Below are 23,566 nucleotides of genomic sequence, written 5' to 3' on the forward strand. Positions count from 1 at the left end.
GTACTTGGCTTCAGTGAATGGAGGCAAGGACTAGGGGATTTAACCAAAATCTGGAGGCCATCTTCAGATTTGCCAAAAAACTAGGCTCACGCCCATTAAAAGTAATTATTGAAATCTACAAGGCACGTACGTGTGCTGCTACTTTGTATGGTGCTGGAGTCTAGGGGTTCTGTATTAATTTTGGCCTACAGAGAGCTGAAAACAGGTTTTTGAAACGCTTGCTGAGTGTTCCAACAAGCACTCCCGCCACTATTTGTGAACTTGGCGCGATTCCCCTGTCCTGTCGTATACAATCAGCGCCTCTATCACTGTGGTATAATATCTGGGTAAAAGAAGAAACATCCCTGAACCGTGCCATTATCACAGATTGTTTAAAATTAGAGAGGGTGAATAAAATCCCTTGGATTTCTTATGTAAGAGACCAGAATTTAGGGTTGTAGGATTGCTTCGCCAACCCAGGAAATATTGCTAAAATTACAAGGGCTAAGTTGAAGAAAACACGTATTCTTATTTGAAAAGAGACACACAGGAGAGGAGGAAAAAAAGGTTTATCGGGCACTCACTTCTAGTTTGTTCTTTAGGTACTGAGCCTTACCTTTCTTTTCATGCTAAACTATACTATTTTATAAGGTTTAGGTTCGGAACCTCTCATTCTCTGGTATCTTATCCACAAAATGTATTTTCTGACTCCAGATTGGATGCATGCCCATGTGATTCAAACTCTATACAGAGCACGTTGCACTTTATGTTCTTCTGTTAACTTTACACCAACCCAAGGTGTACTTTTTTAATCCCACTTTTAAAATTCGTAAATATAAGAAAATGTCAGGCTGCTTTGCACTATCTTCATCTTTTAAAAGATGAATTTATTTGTTTAATGGTTTACAAATATATTTCTTCCGCAGTCCGACTTCGGAATATTGTTGGAAAATGACTTTATGTTCATAATATAATTTGTGCTCAGGATTGAAGACCCTTTAGTGTGGGATTGTTTCCCACACTAACTAATTAAGATTTTTGAAATTGTTGTCACCAAGCATTAGATAATGTAGATCCTCTTTATGTCTTTTTATCATCTCTAGTACAAATATCGCTGTGCCTATATTTGTAATATCTGACCTAAGAGATTGTCATATGGACATTTGTAAATTGTTCTTTCATTAATTTTATTGTGCTTTGAATTAGAAAGTTTTTTTTATTGTGATGCATTCTATTATGGCTTGAAATACAGCCGAAGAAAGATTTCTGACTGACTGAATCAAAGCCCATTTAATCATACAGAAGCAAGCAGGTTACTAGACAATAAATTTAGTTTTTTCCTTTGCCTCACAGCGGCCACTAAAAATCTTCCAGGAGTCATTCAGCAGCTGCAGATATAACAAGCATTGGCATAGCCAATAGGTCTCGCCTTTGGGACCTTATAAGTGTTTAGCCATGCAACAGTTGCATAACTAAACACTTAAAAGGTCCCAAAAGCGAGACCTATTGGCTATGCCAATGCTTGTTTTAACTGCTGCAATCTATTGAAGCCTCACGGAGAACATCAAAGCGGCCGCGAAAGTGAATGTAATAGCGGTAAAGCGCGATGCGCGCACCCGCGCACATGCACTGTAGGTCTAGGCTGACCTGGTAGCACTTTTTGGAGCCCTCACAAAATGTCTCGCCAGACCAGCGCATGCGCTGGGTCAGGCGAGACCTAAAAAGCAGGTCTAACCTGCATAAAACCTTTTACCTTTAAAATAGGTGTTAAAAACTTTTTACGCATATCGCTAAAATAATCACAGAACATTGTAAAGTGCATAGTGTCCTGGGTAGAGAAATTATCACATGTACATGGGCCTAGGTCATTCACCCTTCTCCAACCAAGCGGATCTGCTATCAGACAGTGAACAAAAGACACACAATTGATGGACGGAATGCAGAACAAATCAAAACATTCACCCCCAGTCAAGAGATCTGGGTTAAATCCATCATTCTTTTGCTCACCATGCCACCCCAGTTTAGACAAGGCCATATGCAAATCAGTCTTGACCCTGTGCCTCATGGGACCAGTCCAGCCCGAACTGCCAAGCCAGGCCCTCCGTGGACCGGAAACAAGCATCCTAGGACCGGTTTCGGGGTTTCACCCCTGTTCAGCCAGGCTTGCTTGATTCCAGTCGCACAGTGAGCCCGGGACCCACGTCTGAGCATACCCGGCGCACTTAGGACGAGAAAGCAAAAGTCCAGCCCGAACTGCCAAGTCAGGTCTTCACTTGACCATAAACAAGCATCCTGGGTTCTATCTGTGGGGACATTTTTAGCCAGAGGTATGCTCTCACCGTGTGTTTCGTTACCTTATCACCTCTCTCTCTAAAAATATCATATTTAAAAAGTGTTTTTACCCCACGCCTCTTTCCTGATCTTTTCTGGGGATTCGAAGAGTTCGGGGAGCCCTAATTTTTGTAAAATTATTTTAACATATTATAGCCACGGAATGCAGCTTGCTCTCTTCATGGAAACACAATCCCTGGCAATCTCTTGGTTCAACACCAGATCTGGATTGATTCAGATTGTTAGCCAGCATACAACTGGGGCCAGACCTAGCAAGTCAGAGACATACCCAGTGCCTCATTCTTGATGTATTATATATGTGGGGGTGGATTGAGGGACCGACAGCACGTTCCTTAAGAACTTATTTTCAACTATTTGTAAATCCTCTACCGACGTATAGCCCAAAATTGCAGAGCCGTACTTCGCAATAGCAATACATTTGGATCTGTAAATATTAAGCATGGCTTCGATTGGCTTGGCCCCAGGTCGCTGTGCAAAACCATGGACGGCTGCTATAGATCTTGCCATGGCGTTTTTTTTGCTTTCTGTTGCGGTACCACAAACCCCTCTCATCGAAAAATACCCCCAGATAAGTAAAGGCGGTCACCCTAGAGAGGTCTGCAGCTTCACAAAAAAAAGTTTGAAAACTTTTTGGTCTCTTGCCCATGATCATCGTATGAGATTTGGCTATATTAACAATTAAACCCAGAGATCGCATAAAGGCCCCAAAAGAATCCAAAAGCCTCTGGAGCCCTACTGCAGTGCGAGCCAACAATACTGCGTCATCCACGTATAGGAGGGCAGGAATAGTCCGACCCCCTACGCGCGGAATATCTTGGCTGGCAGAAAACAAGGCGGTGCCTAAATTGTTTATAAGTGAAGAGCATGGGAGCTAAGATGCAACCCTGTCTGACGCCTCTACCAATACTAAAGTGCTTTGTGCATTTGCCTTCTTGGTCAACTCTCACCCTCACATAAAGATCTCTATGAAGGTCAGCCAGGAAATGAACTAGGCAGTGATCCAATCCCATATCAATCAATAAGGCCCATCATTTGGATCTATTAACTAGATCGAACGCCGAGGACAGGTCCATAAAGGCCAACTGTAATGTCTCAGCCTGTCCACTGTATATTTCCCTGCTAAAAGGTGCAGATTTAAACACTGGTCTAGTGTGCTACTTCCTTTTCTAAAACCATATTGTAGGTTTGTCAGCACACCACTGTCATCCAGCCTTTCCGAAACTTTGCTGAGAATCACTCTCCCTAGCACTTTTACGGCAGAGTCAATCAGGGATATCGGCTATCGCAGCGTGGGTCACCTCTCTGGCCTTTTAAAAAAAATGGAATAATAGTAGAGTGGGACAAGGACCTCGGAAATCCCTGCTGGCTCGCCACTTTAAAAACTTTAGTTACAATTTTAGCCCAGAAAGTTGGATTATGTTTGAACGAGTCAGCCAGGACACCGTCCGGGCCTGAGGCCTTATTGCTAGTCATTTAAATAATTGATAGCTCTACTTCTACTTTGTTAAAAACCAGAACAGAAGGGCCCGTTTCTTGATCTAGGGGTGCGGGGAATCCCGGCTCTACCGGGACCTCATATATTCGTTTAAAATGAGAGAACCATTGATCCTCTGTGATATTGCATTCCAGAGGAGAATTATTACTACCAGAAAAGAAAGGTTTATTTACTATTGCCCAAAATCTGACACTATCTTTAAGGACCTCCACTGCAAGTAGGACATTCCAAGCCTTCTCTTTAATTTCATTTTTGTGGGATTTCAGAGCACACTTATATGACTTTCTTAGCGTAGCTATGGAAATGTTATCTTGTAGAACCTGTTTCAAAGCAGGAAAAAGCTTCTGATGTGCTTCAGAACAATTGCTGTCAAAACCATCTCTCGATCATTTCTTTACATTTTCTACTGGGCAGGGTGAGGTCTTTCGCTACCCCGACACACAGGGAGTACCTCAGCACCCAGCCTTATTGGATCAAGACGGATGGCGAAGTTCTCCTCAGCGCTCTCACGTAAATCCTGGAGAAAAAGGTCCGGAATTACCTTAGTTCATTTCAACCTACGCCCCTAGTCAATTCACAATAGATGATTCTCCTTGTTTACCCTGTAAGCCAGTTCCCTGGCCTAGCGCAAGGTAGATGGGATGGATTATGGTCGCTAAAATGCGACCACTGCGCAGTGCGAGAGACCACCTGAGTTAACAGTACAGAGGAAATAAATATATCATCTATTATAGAGTCCCGCCCTCTTGCCTTAAACGTGGGGATCCTCGCCTCACCTAATTTAAGCTCGGTTGAACGAGGTCCACTACGGCCAGAAGAACCTCCAAGCATTCCCCTTGCTGTGTATGTTCAAAGTGCGAATTAAAGGAGATTACCGGTCCTAAGGAGTCCGTAACATGACAGTTCATAGTACGTAAATGAGTATTAAAATAGCCCAAGATTATAATTGAATAGCTTCACTCTATAATCCTCTAAAAAACATTTCAAATTACCTATGTGTTCATTTATAAAATTACTATCAAATAAATTATAAAAATTAAAAATCAGTAATTTTGTTGTGAGGTTACGAATAATTTCTATTGCTAGACAGTTACAAGAACCAGATTCCACAAGAGGATGTGTACCCAACAGTTTGATTGAAATTAATGTTAGGAGACCCCCTTTGCCCTACCTGCTGGAGAGGGCCGCGCAGGTTTACTATAGGACTTATACCCATCCAACCAAAAGTTGTTTTCCCTGTCCCACGTCTCCTGTAAGCCTGCTATATCATACTCTTTTAGAAGATCAAGCCAGCTAGGATCATTTATATTATTTCCTAACCCTGCTATATCATACTCTTTTAGAAGATCAAGCCATCGAGGATCATCTCTTTTATTTCCTAACCCTGCTATATCATACTCTTTTAGAAGATCAAGCCATCGAGGATCATCTCTTTTATTTCCTAACCCTGCTATATCATACTCTTTTAGAAGATAAAGCCATCTAGGATCATCTCTTTAGTTTCCTAACCCTCTATATCATACTTTTTTAGAATATCAAGCCATCTAGGATCATCTCTTTTATTTCCTCACCGTGCTATATCATACTCTTTTAGAAGATCAAGCCATCGAGGATCATTTCTTTTATTTCCTAACCGTGCTATATCATACTCTTTTAGAAGATCAAGCCATCGAGGATCATCTCTTTTATTTTCTAACCCTGCTATATCATAATCTTTTAGAAGATCAAGCCATCGAGGATCATCTCTTTTATTTCCTAACCGTGCTATATCATACTCTTTTAGAAGATCAAGCCATCGAGGATCATCTCTTTTATTTCCTAACCCTGCTATATCATACTCTTTTAGAAGATCAAGCCATCGAGGATCATCTCTTTTATTTCCTAACCCTGCTACACCATACTCTTTTAGAAGATCAAGCCATCGAGGATCATCTCTTTTATTTCCTAACCCTGCTATATCATACTCTTTTAGAAGATCAAGCCATCAAAGATCATCTCTTTTATTTCCTCACCCTGCTATATCATACTCTTTTAGAAGATCAAGCCATCAAAGATCATCTCTTTTATTTCCTCACCTTGCTATATCATACTCTTTTAGAAGATCAAGCCATCGAGGATCATCTCTTTTATTTCCTCACCCTGCTATATCATACTTTTTTAGAAGATCAAGCCATCCAGGATCATCTCTTTTATTTCCTCACCCTGCTATATCATACTCTTAGAAGATTAAGCCGTCTAGGATCATCTCTTTTATTTCCTAACCCTGCTATATCATACTCTTAGAAGATCAAGCCATCGAGGATCATCTCTTTTACTTCCTCACCCTGCTATATCATACTCTTTTAGAAGATCAAGCCATCGAGGATCATCTCTTTTATTTCCTAATCCTGCTATATCATACGCTTTTAGAAGATCAAGCCGCCTAGAATCATCTCTTTTATTTCCTCACCGTGCTATATCATACTCTTTTAGAAGATCAAGCCATCAAAGATCATCTCTTTTATTTCCTAACCCTGCTATATCATACTCTTTTAGAAGATCAAGCCATCTAGGATCATCTCTTTTATTTCCTAACCCTGCTATATCATACTCTTTTAGAAGATCAAGCCATCGAGGATCATCTCTTTTATTTCCTAACCCTGCTATATCATAGTCTTTTAGAAGACCAAGCCATCGAGGATCATCTCTTTTATTTCCTCACCCTGCTATATCATACTCTTTTAGAAGATCAAGCCATCGAGGATCATCTCTTTTATTTCCTAACCCTGCTATATCATAGTCTTTTAGAAGATCAAGCCATCGAGGATCATCTCTTTTATTTCTTAATCCTGCTATATTCCAGCTAAGAATCTTGAAATTTAAATGATTACCCTCACTTGCCCCGGCCCTCCTGGATCTATCTATACTATGAATCCACTGTTGGGGGGAGACACCAGTTGTGAGAAGTTGGCCTGGCATATGCTGTCCACTAGTTATAGGGGACACCTTGCACCAGTCCAATTCGACTCTTATGGTGATAGGTTAAAGACAACCTTTAAAGAAAGCTATCCTAGTGGTAGCTGTGGAGAGCAGCCTTCAGGCTAAGTCTTGAAGGAGTGTTAATTATTGTTTTACCATAGATAACCTCTTGAATGACCAAATGAAAGAGTAGTCCACACAGGTATATATATATAAAATATATGTATTTATTCTAAGAATAATCCCACTAGTCTCTTTATGAGGCTGGAGGTAAAGTTACAATTCAAACAAGCATTGATAGTTACAATAAATAGCACTGGAATCATAGGGCCCCAGGGGGGGACCAAACCATATATCAAAAAAGTGGTATAAGAACCACGACAATTCTACAGACAATGCCTAGGGCATTTAGGGTCGCTGGCCCCTTGTGAAACCACCCAATGTAGTGAGGAAGGGGACCCACGGGAGACGCGTGCAGTGGTGTAAGCTACTGTCGGGATCTCTATTAAAGCCTATGGAGAATGTCGCAGTTGAATTTTACAAGATTAAAAACACTTCTAGCAGGAGTTCAAGTTCAAGAGTTTAGAGTTAAGCTTTTGAAGGGCCCACACCCACAAGAGTACCGAGGTACCACTGTTACCTGCCCCAGGGAAGCCGGGTTTTCAATGGCAAAACGTGAAGAACTGCTGCTAGCAAGAAGCGTTGTCGATGTCGTGAAGATTGAAGATGTAGATCTTGAAGAGAAGGACCTGAAAGCAGAGGGGACAGAGTCTGGGTCACGGCACAGTGACCAGGGGGCTCAGGAGAAAGAGCCCTTCAATGTCGGGTGCTTCCAGGTGGAATAGGTGGAGCTTGGATCGTCAGCCACGGGGTCCAGGAGGCGTCAAGGAAGGCCAGCTTCTGGAGGGCAACTGTCCCACAAAGGATGAGGGTTGCTGCGGTGTTAGTGTCCGGATTGGATCCACTAAGCCTTGGCAACCGCAACCCACGCAAGAATCACAAAACAGCTACTGGTGCAGATCCACAAGGTCTGAGCGAGGTCTCCAGTGAGGAGACTGAAGAGCAGGCCTGGAGCAACCAGGGGAACTCTTGGAAGTGAAGATTGACCTCCGCCAGGGCCCACCAGTCGAGAGACAAGGGACCGCGGGAGGCAGCAATTTGGCGTGCGTAAAGATGCGCCCACGGGTCGCCAGAGCGGGCTAGGGCGTCGATCTTTGGCGCCGATGATGCTGAGAGGTTGGCTCAATAATGGGCCAAAGCACAACTTCCCCACTCATTAGGGTCATGTGCTGTGCAAGAGGTGGGTGGTGTCCTGGGGTATTGGGGATCTCGTCACTCATGGGGTCCATGGTGCTGAGCGCTGCTGTGCATACTCACTGGCCTCTGGGATGCTTGGAAACCCACCTCAAAGTAGGAAAGAGTTGTCGATGTCCGTAGGAGCAGCGAAGTTCCAACCGGGTCACTTGCATTGTTTCAGGTGCCTGCCAAGCACGGGGGTAACTCCTTTACCCCAAGGGAGATTTCTTCCTTTAGCTGTGCGGCAGCAAGTCGAAGTTCAAGTCTGTAAAGTCCAAGAATAATCTGAGGCTCTGGGGACCCTGTATTCACCTTTATCCAAAGATTAGGGGAGTGTCCAGATCAGAGCCCACCAATGAGAGTTCAGGCGGGAAAGGGTGGCTACACCCTCTCCCCTTTATGTGGTTTCCCGCCTGGGCAGGAGACAGGATGCCCCTGAACCGGTTTGAGGCAGTGTATGCAGAAGTAGGCACTGGAGAAGCCTACGTGCAGGTCTGAAAAACATCCTATGGTGCACCCACCCAGTTCCAATCCACATATCCTGTCTGGGGAGGTGCTGGCACCTCCCTGCAACAAGATCCCAATTGTCCAGCTGCCGTGGCTGGAGTTCTGCCCAGCAACAGGCAGCCAGAGTCGTGTGGGTGGCGGGTAGCATCCATTTTGTACTACGTGTGCACTTTTAAATTGGTGTCTAAATTCTGCCGCTTTTCCCATATCGCCCCTCTAGCAGGGGGAAAAACTGCCCTCACTCCCATGGCTGGACTGGGGGTATGAATCCTACATGTTTGACACCAAACACGATATGGTTTTGTGTAGCCATTCTCAAGTTATCACGCTATCGCGATTACTTATAATGCGGTTAAGAGTATATGGTATGGCTGCACTACAAACAACCCAGCAGTAGTTTTACGAAGGTTGCAGAGGGGCCCTACTCAGGTAGGGGTTCCCCCTCACACATAACTCAGCACCCCGCCTTGTAGGATTAGCAAGGCCTGCCTTAGGGGTGACCTATGAGGATATATGTGTTGTATTAAGTGGGATACAGGATATCTATATCCTTGTAAGGGGTGCAAGCAGCACCTTACCCAGACTACAGTAGTGGTCTGGTGGTGTCAGTTTGTATGGCTGTCCCAGGGGTGGCACATTGAGTGCTTCAGCCCCTGGTAGGCCTCTGAGGGACCCATGCCCTGGGTACCTAGGGTACCATCTACAAGGGGCTGACAGGGTGTCCTCAGTATCTAATTGGGATGTACCTAGAGTACTCACATCAGTTTAGAGAGGAAGCAGATAGGCTGGGGTCCTGGATAGCAGGATCCCAGCCAGACTAGTCAAAAACCATTCAAATACCAGGCAAAACGTTGGGGGCAACCTTTAGTCAGATCCCACCTTCCTACACCAGTCAATCATTATTACCCAGATGACTTAATGGGAGGAATCTGTTTGGACACACTAAACTACACTCCCTTCCTTCCTCCCTAGAGGTGGTGTAGCAGCAATATGGGGCAATATGGGGTTCGGAATAGGAAACTGGCCCTCCCTAGAGCTTGGTCGGGACAATGGACACACCCTCACTTTTGCCAGTACAAAATTACCCCACTCCCTCATGCTGGGAACCTGTTGCCCATCTTGTGGTGGGTAAAACAAACCAGTGGCAGAGCCCTAATGCCCCCCAGGCCCTCATTTATACCATCCTCGAACAGCTTCCCTGCTATTGCTGCTTGATCAAAATTAATAACAATACAGTCTCCCTCTACCAGTTTTGGCCTAAATCCCACCCAGCCAACTCGTCTTGCCATTATAATGTGGGAGGAAGCCAGCACCCCGTTGCCTGAATATTGTTTGCACCAGAACTTGGTTTTACGTATGAGTTCCTGGGTAGATTCTGTACAGTTCTCTTTAAGCGGGGGAGCACCTAGGAGAAATGCTACTAGAGGAGTTGCAACTGGTGGCAAATTAAGTCTGCAGCTATTTGAGACCCTAATTTCAGGGCCGTTTACAGGGGTCTTGCACTGCCCTACTGGTTGTTGTTTAGCAACAGTGATTTGCTCACCATATTTGCCGGGCTTGCCCGCATCCCGACGCCTCGAGCTCACCTCAGGCTTTGCGTTAACTAGCAAGCCTATACTGGTCTGTGGCAAGGTCCAATTTTCCTGCCCTAAGGCCTCCTCCCCCTAGTAACCAAGGTTCGTGATGTTGATAAACCTGACCTATTAATCATCCTACCTCCATTATTCAAGTCCATAAGTTGAGATTCTAAATGCTGTAGTTTCCCATTACCCCATTTACCAGTGTTTTAAAAAGATTCGAGATATCTTTGGTAACAGGAGAGAAAAGTGGCTCCCGGCGCGTTTTAAGTAAGTCCTCCATAGATTGTCTAACAGCTGTATTGATGGAATAGTCAAGACCTTGGTCTAATTCTCCGTCGTGTCTTGGGATGGATTCAGCTGGTACCATACCAGGTTTAATGCCTGTCTTTTTCCTCTTTTTTTTCGCTGGGGGTATGGGCAATTCCTGATGCAAGGACGCTTCTTTTCCCAAAGTCTCTACCTCCGCAGACTGGGACCCCCTGCAAGGGATCAAAGGACCCTCCCTCGGCACACCCTGCACAGTGGAGATGGCTTGGTTCTCATTAGGGATTACATGCAAAGGGGGGTTAACTGGGGGGGCACTCAGTCCAAGATGGTCAGCTCGCAAACCCAGCTGGTCCTCAGCGTTATGAATTTCTTGAGTTAAGGCCCCCACTGCAGAGGTTAAATATGAAATAATTGAGGCAGAGTTCCGGGGCACTTTAGCTTGAGATATTTCCAAGTCTAGACTACAGGGTTGTTTGCGCTTGCCCATGGTGGTGGCTGGAGAGTAGATGAAAGGGGGGTGGCCCAGCCCAGCCTCTGTCGGCTTCTGATGGGTGCAGATGGGCCCGCTCTTGGCCCGGGCTTTGCCTGGGCATGGCCATGCACGTCCATGTGTATCCCGCGCTGCAGGAGCCTAGAGCACTCTTTATGTGCCTCCGGGCATGGACTCTAGGCATTGGTGTCTCCTGGTGCAAGTGCCTGCGGGGATTGAACTCCCCCGGTGCAGGTATGGCATTACGGCGGTTGCTGTGACGGGCTCCCGCGCTGCATGAGCCCTGAGCACTTTATGCGCCTCCGGGCGTGGACTCTGGGCGTTAGCGCCTCCTGACGCAAGTGCCTGTGGGGTTTGAAGCACCCCGGTGCAGGTATGGCGTTGCGGCGGTTGCTGTGACGGGCTCTGATTGTATGTCACGTGCATCCACGTTCTCTATGTTATTTTATGTTATGTGTATTTGTAGAGCACTTTATGACCCGTGAAGGTATACTTGCAGCTAAGCACGGGCGACCTGGTCTGACCAAGGGCTAGGCTGGTGGGACCCATCTTCTCTAGGAATCTAGACTAGAAGAGGTGGCTCTGATGAAAGCAGGGGACGGACCCTGTGCTCACTTAGACGGTCATGGTGAGTTGGATGTTGATTACTATTGTGAGGTCCTTTCCGTGTGGTGCCTGGAGGCGTGTGTGTCCCATCAGATGGAGTCCCACGGCGTGGTGTCTTTGCGAAAGACTCCTGCCTCCTCCTCAGCTCTTGAATTTCACCATAAACTGAAGTTCAGGTTGTTCATGAAGCCCCAACCCTGGCTTGGGATATATCTCCTGCGTCAGTGCCGGGATAACCTCCGGGTGAGTTGTGCCCTATACAATTACACATACCAGAGCACAACATGGGTTTGCATCACACAACATGGGTGGATGCCCTTGAGCCACCCATATAAGGCCTACCTGATGCAAAGTAATGCACGACGGGGCATTGCGTGACATTATCTTGCAAAGCTGTGCAAATCAGGCTTTCCGTGGCTCTGTATATCCCAAAACAGGTTGTGAATAAACTCATATGTTAGGATCAGTTGTGGAAATAGTCACCACACTCATTGACCAGACCGGTGCTAACCTCCCTGTTTCAACCATTCCAGCAAATACCCAAATACCAACAAAGCACCGTAGGAGAAGCACTCAGCGACTCAAACAACAACAGTAAATGTAGAAATGTCTATAAACACTCATGAATCCTTTCAATCTTGAAAAATAGATGCCTCCTGGTGGTCATATGACACCTCGAAGTGTTCCGAGCAGCCAACCGATCCCTCTCCAGCTGCTTGTCCCCCTCAGCCCCAGAGGGCTTCTCTGCCCCCCTGTGCGTGGTTCTCTGCTGCCTCATTGCCGCCCTCCCGCAGCACCCGGGACAGGTGGCCAAAGTCCCCCTCGTGCTAGGGGCCGTGCACAAGCAGGCAGTGGGCGATCCCCAGCTTGTCGAGGTCGGTGCCCAGCATGCAGAGCTCGGGCTCACGCCCCTCGCAGTACTGCACCCGTAGGCGGCCAGCAGCTCCTATAGGCCCAGGCTCCGCTGGAAGGTGCCGTCCCGAGAGCTGCGGCTACAGCTGAGCGCGCTGATCAGCAAGGCCCGGATCCCGTCCTCGGGGAGCTGGTACACGGCCTTGGGGCTGAGGCCGGCCTTGGCTGGGCCCTGGTGAAGCCCCTGCAGCAGCGGCTCAGAGGCCATGCGCACGTCCTCGGGTGCGGGCTCCAGCGGGACAGGGGCAGGGTCCGCGGCTCCCACTTCAGCAGCAACAGCCGCTGCCCGCCTTGCAGGCCGCTGTCCTCCAGGATGCCCCAGAGCCTGCGGTTCTCGGTGCAGTGCCGCAGGCGGGAGAAGGGCGGCGGGGGCCACAGGGCCTCGGGCGGGCTCTGCATCCGCAGCAGCATGGCCCTTGTGGGCCGTGAGCGCGGTGCGTGCCTCGGCCATGGGCTGTGCGAGGGGGCGGGAACAAAGGGAACGTGACAACGGGAGGGGGTGGGAACAAAGTAAAGCACAACAGGAACGAAAAAAAAATAGAACTGTGTAACAATCAAGTGAAGGGGCCAGTAGCCATGGGAGGATACAAATGACGGCATGGCCATACTAAGGAGGGACTGACAAGCCTATTAAGCAATCAGAGGCCAGCATTTACGAAGGGCAAAGACACAAGCCAATGAAAAATGTGGGCAGGGCTTCACCTCCGTACAGTACCTACCACAGATCGCCAGAGCAGCGCTTGCGCGCTGGCTCAGTGTTGAACTAAGAATGAAGGCCATTAACAACGTACCACGGTGCACGGAGTCACAAAATCGACCCCATGACCAAACAGAAATAACACCCAAACGAGTCATGCTTATCAAACAAATGCGACCTGGTGGGGCACCCGGTCCAAATGGCATTCCGCCTATGGTATATAAAGGGACGGCGTGGCAATGGGCTGAAATTATGGCCCCGTTATTTTGGGAATACAGGTTGGGAAGAAATATCCCTGAGCCATGGAGGAGCTCCCTACTAGTGCCAAATACACAAAAAAGGTTTGCGATCCAACCCGTAACATTACAGAATGATCGCACTTTTAGACGTACACGGGAAGTGTTACGCCAGCGTATTACTTCAAGAGCTGACTGCTTGGGCTGAAGAGCGCAACCTGATCCCGTACATGCAAACAGGCTTACGTAAGGGATCTAACATTGAAGATAACCTGGTCTGTATGTCCCATTTGATCGAAACAACGCTCGCAAGAAAAGGGAGAGCATTGTATGTTGCATACATTGACTTTCAAACCGCTTTTGACAGCATGGCCAGCTCAAGACTGTGGTTCGAACTAAAAAATTGGGGCTTTGAAAGCGCACTATTTAAATGCACCGGTGGCCCTATAGTCGGAAACCTGGGTAAAGATCAGAGTGTCAACTGACTGGTCCACGTCCCAAAAACATAAAAAGAACAAAGGATTAAAGCGAGGATGTAAACTGGCCCCAATGCTCTTTAACCTGTACTTGGCGGATTTACCCGCGCATCGGGCTGAGACTCGTACCTTTCCCCCGAAACTTGCTGGGACCAAAATCCAATCGCTGCAATATGCAGATGACACCATGTCGGTCGACCAAACTCCAATCGGGTTGAGGCGGCTCCTTACTGCACTGCCACTATATTATAAAACAAATCACCTGAAAATAAACACAGCAGAAACAAAGGCGATGATAATCTCCAAGGAAATAAAGAGGAGGGGCTCATGGCACATCGAGGGTAAACCTATAGAGATAGTTACAACATATAAGTACCTGGGAGTCTGGATCGACCATAAAGGAAGGCAAACCGCTCCTATTTCCGCAATGCATGGCTTGGCGCATTCGCTGAAGGGGGCTTTTTGCAGAGCGAGGAATCCCATGACCTCTCCTGATCTTACTCCCTTAATTCAAGCTTTGGGGGTAACATTTTTACCATCGGTGGCTCACGGCGCAATAGCCTTTAAAGACAAGATGTCATTGTGGCTGGACATGGCTCAGTCAGCCTGCTTTCGTAAAGTATTCTTTCTACCTACCGCCACTTATCACACCCAAATTCTCATGGAATTTAACCTGCCATCTCAAAAATGGACACTCAAAGCCAGGTTTATAGCATACTGCCTAAAAGCCAAACAAGCACGGGACAATTCGCTAAAGACGCTTATCTGGCAAATGATAAATGATCCCGGGTGAACCTGGCATGACTTTTGAACACATTCTCTGGAAACACTGGCAGCCGGAGGAATATGGTCCGCTCCCATACCCATACTGGCGGCAGTTAAACCTTTAACTAAACAAGCAAAATGAATGTCGGCGGACTGTGATGCAACAACTTTGAAAAACCTAAAGCACGGAGGCTGGGCATCAGATCTGCACAGCAGTGGGGGCCTGCCATATAACTTGCCTTCTCCCTTAAAGCCAGTAATGAAGCGTCAACCGATGAGTCTACGGTCCGGCTTGATCCCACTAATGGCATATAAGTTTGGCCAACGGTACAAAGAAATGGCAGTCACACCGTGTGGAGCATGTGAGGAGGAAGAGGAAACACTAATCCACATTTTATGTATCTGCAAGAAACTACGCCCCTTGAGAATTTACTGTCTCTGACCCATTTGGCGTATTTGAAACGTACGGACATGTCAGGCTGCCTTGGTAGAGGCCATGAAAGGTGACTCAGCACAGCTGGCGGCACGTGTTATGAAATTCCTAACAGCTGTAAAAGCTACGCTGGTCCACGAAAACCCTACAGAACTATAACTCTAAACGCTGTGCAAATCACTTTAGCTTTGACTGCTGACAATGCAATGTTTAAATATTTTACCTAGATTAATAGGATGTTACCCCATATTTTTAACTTTTGGAAATTATGCACTTTATACTGATTGCAAAGATTTTAATTAATTATGCAATAAATGATCTATCTATCTATCTATCTATCTATCTATCTATCTATCTATCTATATCTATCTATCTATCTATCTATCTATCTATCTATCTATCTATCTATCTATCTATCTATCTATCTATCTATCTATCTATCTATCTATCTATCTATCTATCTATCTATCTATCTATCTATCTATCTATCTATCTATCTCTCACTCTGTCTCCCGCCCTCTCTATCTATCTATCTATCTATCTATCTATCTATCTATCTATCTATCTATCTATCTATCTATCTATCTATCTATCTATCTATCTATCTATCTATCTATCTATCTATCTATCTATCTATCTATCTATCTATCTATCTATCTATCTATCTCTCACTCTGTCTCCCGCCCTCTCTATCTATCTATCTATCTATCTATCTATCTATCTATCTATCTATCTATCTATCTATCTATCTATCTATCTATCTATCTATCTATCTATCTATCTATCTATCTATCTATCTATCTATCTATCTATCTATCTATCTATCTATCTATCTATCTATCTATCTATCTATCTATCTATCTATCTATCTATCTATCCCAGTAAAGCCAATTGTTGGTGAATCTCATGTTTTGCTCCACTGTGTGGCTGGGAGTTGGATGCCCGACTGTGCCAAAAGCAGCTAAAAGATCCAGCGATATAAGCAGGCAGGAGGTATCTCCATCTGTTACCACAAGGGCATCGCCTACGATATAAGGAGGCAGGAGGTATCTTCATCTGTTATCACAAGGGCATCGCCTACGATATAAGGAGGCAGGAGGTATCTTCATCTGTTATCACAAGGGCATCGCCTACGATATAAGGAGGCAGGAGGTATCTTCATCTGTTATCACAAGGGCATCGCCTACGATATAAGGAGGCAGGAGGTATCTTCATCTGTTATCACAAGGGCATCGCCTACGATATAAGGAGGCAGGAGGTATCTCCATCTGTGGCCACAAGGGCATCGCCTACGATATAAGGAGGCAGGAGGTATCTCCATCTGTGGTCACTAAGGGCATCGCCTGCGATATAAGGAGGCAGGAGGTATCTCCATCTGTGGTCACTAAGGGCATCGCCTGCGATATAAGGAGGCTGGAGGTATCTCCATCTATGGTCACATGGGCATCGCCTGCGATATAAGGAGGCAGGAGGTATCTCCATCTGTTATCACAAGGGCATCGCCTACGATATAAGCAGGCAGGAGGTATCTTCATCTGTTATCACAAGGGCATCGCCTACGATATAAGGAGGCAGGAGGTATCTCCATCTGTGGCCACAAGGGCATCGCCTACGATATAAGGAGGCAGGAGGTATCTCCATCTGTGGTCACTAAGGGCATCGCCTGCGATATAAGGAGGCTGGAGGTATCTCCATATGTGGTCACAAGGGCATCGCCTACGATAAAAGGAGGCAGGAGGTATCTCCATCTGTGGTCACTAAGGGCATCGCCTACGATATAAGGAGGCTGGAGGTATCTCCATATGTGGTCACAAGGGCATCGCCTACGATAAAAGGAGGCAGGAGGTATCTCCATCTGTGGTCACTAAGGGCATCGCCTACGATATAAGGAGGCAGGAGGTATCTCCATCTGTGGTCACTAAGGGCATCGCCTGCGATATAAGGAGGCTGGAGGTATCTCCATATGTGGTCACAAGGGCATCGCCTACGATAAAAGGAGGCAGGAGGTATCTCCATCTGTGGTCACTAAGGGCATCGCCTGCGATATAAGGAGGCTGGAGGTATCTCCATATGTGGTCACTAAGGGCATCGCCTACGATATAAGGAGGCAGGAGGTATCTTCATCTGTTATCACAAGGGCATCGCCTATGATGTATGAGGTAGCAGTCTCTGAGCTGCAGCGTGATCTGAAGCCAGATTGGCCGTAATGGAGGTGATGGTTCGCACTGATCTCGGAGTTGAACGTAGACTGACTTTTCAATGATCTTAAGGAGGATCGGTTCCTGAGTGATGGACCGGTAATTGACGAGGTCATCAGGGGCTGGTGTATGTTTCTTTAAAAACACAGAAGCGGGAGGATCTAACCTGTCTCTGGAGCTTCTAGGAAGAAGCCTTGAGTGAGGAAGGAGGTGATCATGGTGAGTAGGGGTGACTGAGTGTCCCCTGAGAGGGCTTTGATGAAAGAAGAGGGTGAGACATCATGTTCATAGGACGTGGCTTTGAGGGAAATGAGTATGTTGGTGGGATCAGTGAGAGACAGGGGTTTGAAGGATGGCCATTGTGGGGTTCTAGGAGATTAGACGGGTCTCACGGCAGAAGCAGACGTTGTGTTGTTGCTGTACTGTTTGATCGCCTTTACCTTTTCACTGATGATGAACTCAAGGCTTCTGTCAACCCTCTCACACTCCCCCACCCTCTCACACTCCCCCAAGATGTACACAGCAACACTGACTTCCGGTCCTGCCGGCAGGAGTTTACACAATTCTGCTGAAATATTTACATTTTAAACAACTGAGGGGGGGGGGGGGGGTGATGGCATACTCATTCCCCCAAACTACTCGTTTATGTAGCTGCTGTTACTGGGGGCCAGGCCCCCACAGACATGTATTCCTGCCTATAGGCATGCCCCACCCCAGCCACCTTGTACATCGCTCTGCCTCTCAGTAGCTCCACGCTGTTTGAGGGAGGCTCCGCCCTATATTGAAACCAATCAGATTGCAGAATATCAAACTTACGATCACTTTACATTTGCACATAAACCTACCTTGTTCTTTTTTCTCACAGCGTCTCTGATCCAAATCTGAAAAAAATAAAATGCAAGGAAAAAAATGTTAAATAGTTACCAATAAAAAGTCCCACAAAAGCGCAAACAGGGTGAAAATTAATTAGCTTGAATCTGAGAATAGTTTTTGATTGCAAAAAGTCCATTTGGTAGTAATAGGTAGACTTACAAAATACAGATACATGCACTAGCAAGTGGGAAGTGAGAACACAGAAAAGGCCGGTTCTTGTGGCTTGGGGACTAATGCGTCCACTGTAGGGGCCTATGTTTGACCTCATGGTCCACTCAGCCTTTCATCCTTCTGAGGTTGATAACATGGGTATCATTGAGTTGGGTGACAATAAACATCAACTATTCAGCGCTTTGATACCTCGGGGTGATACGTGCGCCTCACAAATGCAAAGGCACATGTCCTGTTGAGGGGGAAGGACTGGAGTGCACATGATGACGTGCACTGGGCTTGTCTAAGGCTGCAGACTGCCCTGCTGCAGCACCCGGACGCCCAGAGGCAGAGCTAAGGCACAGGGCCCCTGCTCCAGGATGGCCTCCGCAGAGCAGGCACAGGCAGTGTGTGCAGCTAGAGCCCGGCGTAGAGTAGCCTGAACTTATGGCATCCTAGGAGTAAAAGAACTCATGTCTTTGTTGTACAGACTCTGGCGCCGCCTCACGGCTCCTGCTGTCAGTGCACGGCTTGGAGGGAGCCCTCTCTTAGGAATGGAAACTGTGACATACAGGGTACACGTGGCACGCTGCAGTGAGGGCTTATGACCACCGGAACTAGTGACCAACACGTCAAACACAACCCCAGAGCCGGTGCACCCCTTGAGCCTTCCCACTACACTTACAATGTGTGGCAAGAAGGTTGCACAGATCCATGCAGTTTGGATGCATTTTAACAGTGCAGGCCTGATTCACAAACTACACTTATTACTACAAAACGTACTACACAGTGCAAGTCACAAGCTGCGCATTTGTACTAACTTACATTTCTGTAGGTCCCTACCGCCATCATTTTCTACGGAAGGGTGTTGCAGTACCAGCGGTTGGCCTTGTATAGTGCTAGACTTACTACAAAAGTGTAAATTACTACAAAAGTGCTGTTTGTGAGAATCAAAATGTAGTAAACTTACGCAAAACTGTAAGTTACTTTTGTGAATCAAGCCCACCGTATCCTGGGGGGAATGTTGGCCTGTGACCCGGAAGGTATATATGCTTCTCTGCCGAGGGTATATATTATCTACTGGCGGTCACCAGTAGATAGTTATAGTTAGGACCGTGTTTCCATAGGAAATCTGAAAATTCTATTTTGAATAACTTTGGCGCCGGTTGACGAATCCTCGCGAATTTTTCAAAATAGATGGGGCGCTCCGCTCCACTCCTACCCTGAAAGTCTCGGGGTGATTAGTCTAGCGGGGGCCGAGAAAAAAGGGGGGTCCCAAAATGCGTTTTCCCCATGCATTTTTCCATAGGGACCTTTAGTCCAAGGTACAGCCCGAACGGCTGAACAGAATTATTTGAAATTTGGCAAAGAGAAAGTCCTCAGGTCAGGGATGTGCCTTTTGAATATCTGGAGTCAATCTGTTCAGTAGTTCCTAAGAAAATTTCAGTTAAAAGTACATATATATCTATAGGCGCGCACCGTGCGCGTACGGTAAGCATACCGTACGCGCACGCTGACGTGCGCTAGCGTAATTCTGATTGGTGGTTACATGACAGTAAACATTCCAGTCGGTCGAAATCAGGAAGTGTCGGCCGCCATTTTGTCGCTCGCAGTCTGAGGCAGTGAAAAACAAAGGTGGAGAATGTGAAAAGGGGGCAGGGTGGACAGTTCCTGACCCCCTAGATTTTGTCAGGGGGTCACTGAAGGACCCCCAAGGATGAAAACATTTTTTTTTTTTTGAAAAGCGCGGGGTGCGCGCACTGTGCGCGCACGGCACGCACAACGCATCGTGCACGGTGTGCGAAGCGCACGGTACGCGCACGGTGCGCGCACGGTACGCGCACGGTGTGCGCACGGTGAAGAACCTGAAAAAAAAAATATTAATAAATACATAACTTAGCATTTAAAAAACCGTACAAATTCACTTAAAAAACCATAGGTTTCACACACGTTATAGTTAGGAATTATTATTTAAAAAACCTTGCAAATTCACTTAAAAAACCATAGGTTTCACACATGTTATAGTTAGCTGGACATTTCACTCGTAAAAACCAATGAAATTCCCCCGTTATAGTTAGTGCAGGCAACTATAACTTACGCGACCGCAATCCTCTGCTGATGATGTCAAATATTACATCACTGTATTTAGACACCTATTTATCCATGTCTTCTTCCATTAATCTTTAGCTATACATATATTACAAATATTTATTTTTCAGAAAGACACATATGTCATCAATGATGTAATATCTGATGTCATCAGCAGAGGATTGCGGTCGCGTGAGTTATAGTTGCCTGCACTAACTATAACGGGGGAATTTCATTGTTTTTTTACGAGGGAAATGTCCAGCTAACTATAAAATGTGTGAAACCTATGGTTTTTTAAGTGAATATATATATATTAAAATATACCTATTGTTGGAAGGCGGACCCCGAGGAGTCGGCGAGACCACTCAGGGGGGGCCCTCACACTGCACGAAGTAGCCGAGCGCTGCAGAGAAGCCTCCTGAGAGATCCTTCTCTATCACGTACTAGCACAGTAACACCACCACACAGGACTCAAGGAGGTTGTCTCAAGACGAGCAATTCTTTATCAGCACTTAAAGGTTACGGGATCAATATTTACACGAAAGGGATCGAGGGATCCACCAAAAGTCTCAGTGTCTCTTTTGAAGGGTAGGGGTAGCGGGACAGTCTTTGGCAGGAGCTCGGTATGAGGGTACCTGGGGCCCGGTTCTTATCCTCAAGCTGGAGGACCTCCGGATCTCGGAGGGGTCGAGCCGCGACGGCGTCAGCAGGGCTCTGGCGTTCAGTTTGTGGGGAGCCGCGATCAGGTCAGCAGGGCTCTCAAGATGGTTTCTGCTCAGCTCGAGCCGCGACGTCGTCAGCAGGGCTCCGAGGGAGGTTTCAGCGAGGTTGGGCCGCGACAGCGTCAGCAGGGCCCCGATGTTCCGGGGGGCTTCAGGGTTTCCACAAGAAGGAGCCGCGACGCAGTCTGCAGGGCTCGTGGTAGTTCAAGCAAGAGTTCTTCTCCGTAGGGTCGGCCGCGATTCGATCAGCAGGGCTCTCGACTCCGGGATACAACTCCCGATCTGTGGCGGGGTCGCCCCAGATATAGGTCTGGAGCCCTTTGATGTCCGGACCCTTGCGCCCGGGGGGGCGGAGAGGCCGGGTGGAGGTGGACAGACGCCCAGCAGGAGAGGCGCCAGGCCCAAGAGAGTTGCAGGGCGATCACACCTAGGGATGGGAGGACAGTTGGGGGTCTCATCGATACTGTCCTCCGCCGGGGGCGGTGAATGGTTCATGTGGCACCCCCTGGCCAGTTCTTGGTGCCTCGATGTCGGGGCTTCGCTGGGGCCGAGGCCGGGTTGAGCGGGGTCGCGCCGGCTGGCGCACAGAGTCACGTGGATGCCAACAAGATGGCGGAGCCCCGAGGGGTATGCGACCTCGTGCGGCTCGGAATGAGGGGTCTCGGTGCAGTTCGGAAGGGTAGCCCGTGAAGGCCGGGGCGGGGAACGGGCACAATCCACGGGGGTAAGGACCATGCCACGAGGCCGGGTCCAACAGGCGTCCCCCCCAGCCGAAGGCATGGAGAGTCACCCATCTCTTTGGGGATTCTCCTCGTCAAGGCGGAAGAAGCGGGACAGGCCGTCGGCGTTGGCGTGGTCATTGCCGGGCCGGTGTTCAACAGCAAAGTCCATCCCTTGCAGCGAGATTGACCACCGCAGCAGCTTGGGGTTCTCGCCCCGCATTTGCATTAACCACCGCAGGGGCCGGTGGTCGGTCTGGACCCGGAAGTGGGTACCGAAGTGATAGGGCCGGAGCTTCTTAAGGGCCCACACTACAGCGAAGGCTTCACGCTTGATGGTGCTCCATCGCTGCTCCCGGGGCAGTAGCCGTCGGCTGATGAAGGCCACTGGTCGGTCGAGCCCCTTTTCATCGGCCTGGGACAGGACGGCCCCGATGCCATACTCGGAGGCGTCTGTCTGCACCACGAACTCCTTACTGTAGTCAGGGGCCTGTAGCACAGGGGCAGTGCACATCGCTGTCTTGAGGGTTTCGAAGGCTGCTTGGCAGCGGGGTGTCCAGTGCACCTTCTTGGGCTGTTTCTTGGACGTGAGCTCTGTGAGGGGGCCAACAATGCTCCCATAGTCCCGGATGAAGCGCCGGTAGTATCCGGTGAGGCCCAGGAAGGCCCAGACAGCTGTCTGGGTAGTGGGGGGTTCCCAGGCCTGGATGGCATCGATTTTTGGCTGGAGAGGGGCCACCTGCCCGCTTCCCACTTGATGGCCCAGGTAGGTCACTGATCCTTGGCCGATCTGGCATTTGCTGGCCTTGATCGTGAGCCCGGCCCGCTGGAGGGCGGCCAGGACGTCTTTGAGGTGAAGGAGGTGCTCCGCCCAGTGGTTGCTGTACACGGCAATGTCATCTAGGTAGGCCGCGCTGAAGGCCTCGAGCCCGGCCAAAACCTTGTTTACAAGTCTCTGGAAAGTGGCCGGGGCGTTCTTCATTCCGAAGGGCATCACCCGAAAGTGGTAATCCCCATCCGGGGTAGAAAAGGCGGATCTTTCTCGGGCGCCGGGGGTGAGCTGGATCTGCCAGTACCCGGCGGTGAGGTCCAGCGTGCTCAGGTAGCGGGCGGCCCCTAAGCGGTCGATGAGTTCGTCGGCCCGGGGTATAGGATGGGCGTCCGTCTTGGTCACCGCATTCAGGGCTCGGTAGTCTACGCAGAATCGTAACTCCGGGGGGTGGCCGGGGGCTGCGGCCTTTGGTACCAGGACGACAGGGCTGGCCCACGGGCTGTCGGAGGGTTCGATGACCCCCAGGGCCAGCATCTTTGCTACTTCGGCCTGGATGCATGCCCGCCCTCGGTCGGGTACCCTGTAGGCTCGGTGTCGCACGGGGGGGCTCTCCCCGGTGTCGACGTCGTGGACGCACCAGTGGGTCACCCCCGGGGTGAGGGAGAAGAGGGCTGCGTAGTCCTGCAGCAGTTGTTGACAGTCGTCAAGCGGTTCCGGGGTCAGGGAAGAGGCGAGTTGGACACCTTTGATGGATCCGTCATGGACGTTGGACTGCAAGAGGTCGGGCAGGGGCTCGGAGTCGTCCTCGCCCCCCTCGTCGGTTGCCAGTAGCAGGCTCAGTTCGGTCCGGGCAAAGTGGGGTTTGAGCCTGTTAGCATGTAGAACCCGGAGGGGGTTCCGGGGGGACTCCAGGTCGACTAGGTAGGTGACGGGGCTTTTCTTCTCCACCACCTTGAAGGGCCCGGTCCACTTGTCCTGGAGGGCGCCGGGTTCAA

The 23,566-nt window shown here is 48.3% G+C and overlaps 1 protein-coding gene across 2 annotated transcripts in view; it reads right to left on the bottom strand.

Annotated features, from left to right (window-relative positions):
* The window catches only part of LOC146822514 (NACHT, LRR and PYD domains-containing protein 3-like), a 326,776-nt gene that overhangs the window by 231,446 nt on the left and 71,764 nt on the right, over window positions 1-23,566 (bottom strand). For both annotated transcript variants that reach the window (XM_085613632.1, XM_085613633.1), the window contains exon 3: window positions 18,093-18,128. In XM_085613632.1, coding sequence (XP_085469758.1) covers window positions 18,093-18,128 — 36 coding nt within the window. The remainder of the gene's footprint in view (window positions 1-18,092; window positions 18,129-23,566) is intronic.

The sequence above is a fragment of the Triturus cristatus genome, chromosome 6, assembly GCF_964204655.1.
Source record: "Triturus cristatus chromosome 6, aTriCri1.1, whole genome shotgun sequence".
In the NCBI taxonomy this organism is placed as follows: domain Eukaryota; kingdom Metazoa; phylum Chordata; class Amphibia; order Caudata; family Salamandridae; genus Triturus; species Triturus cristatus.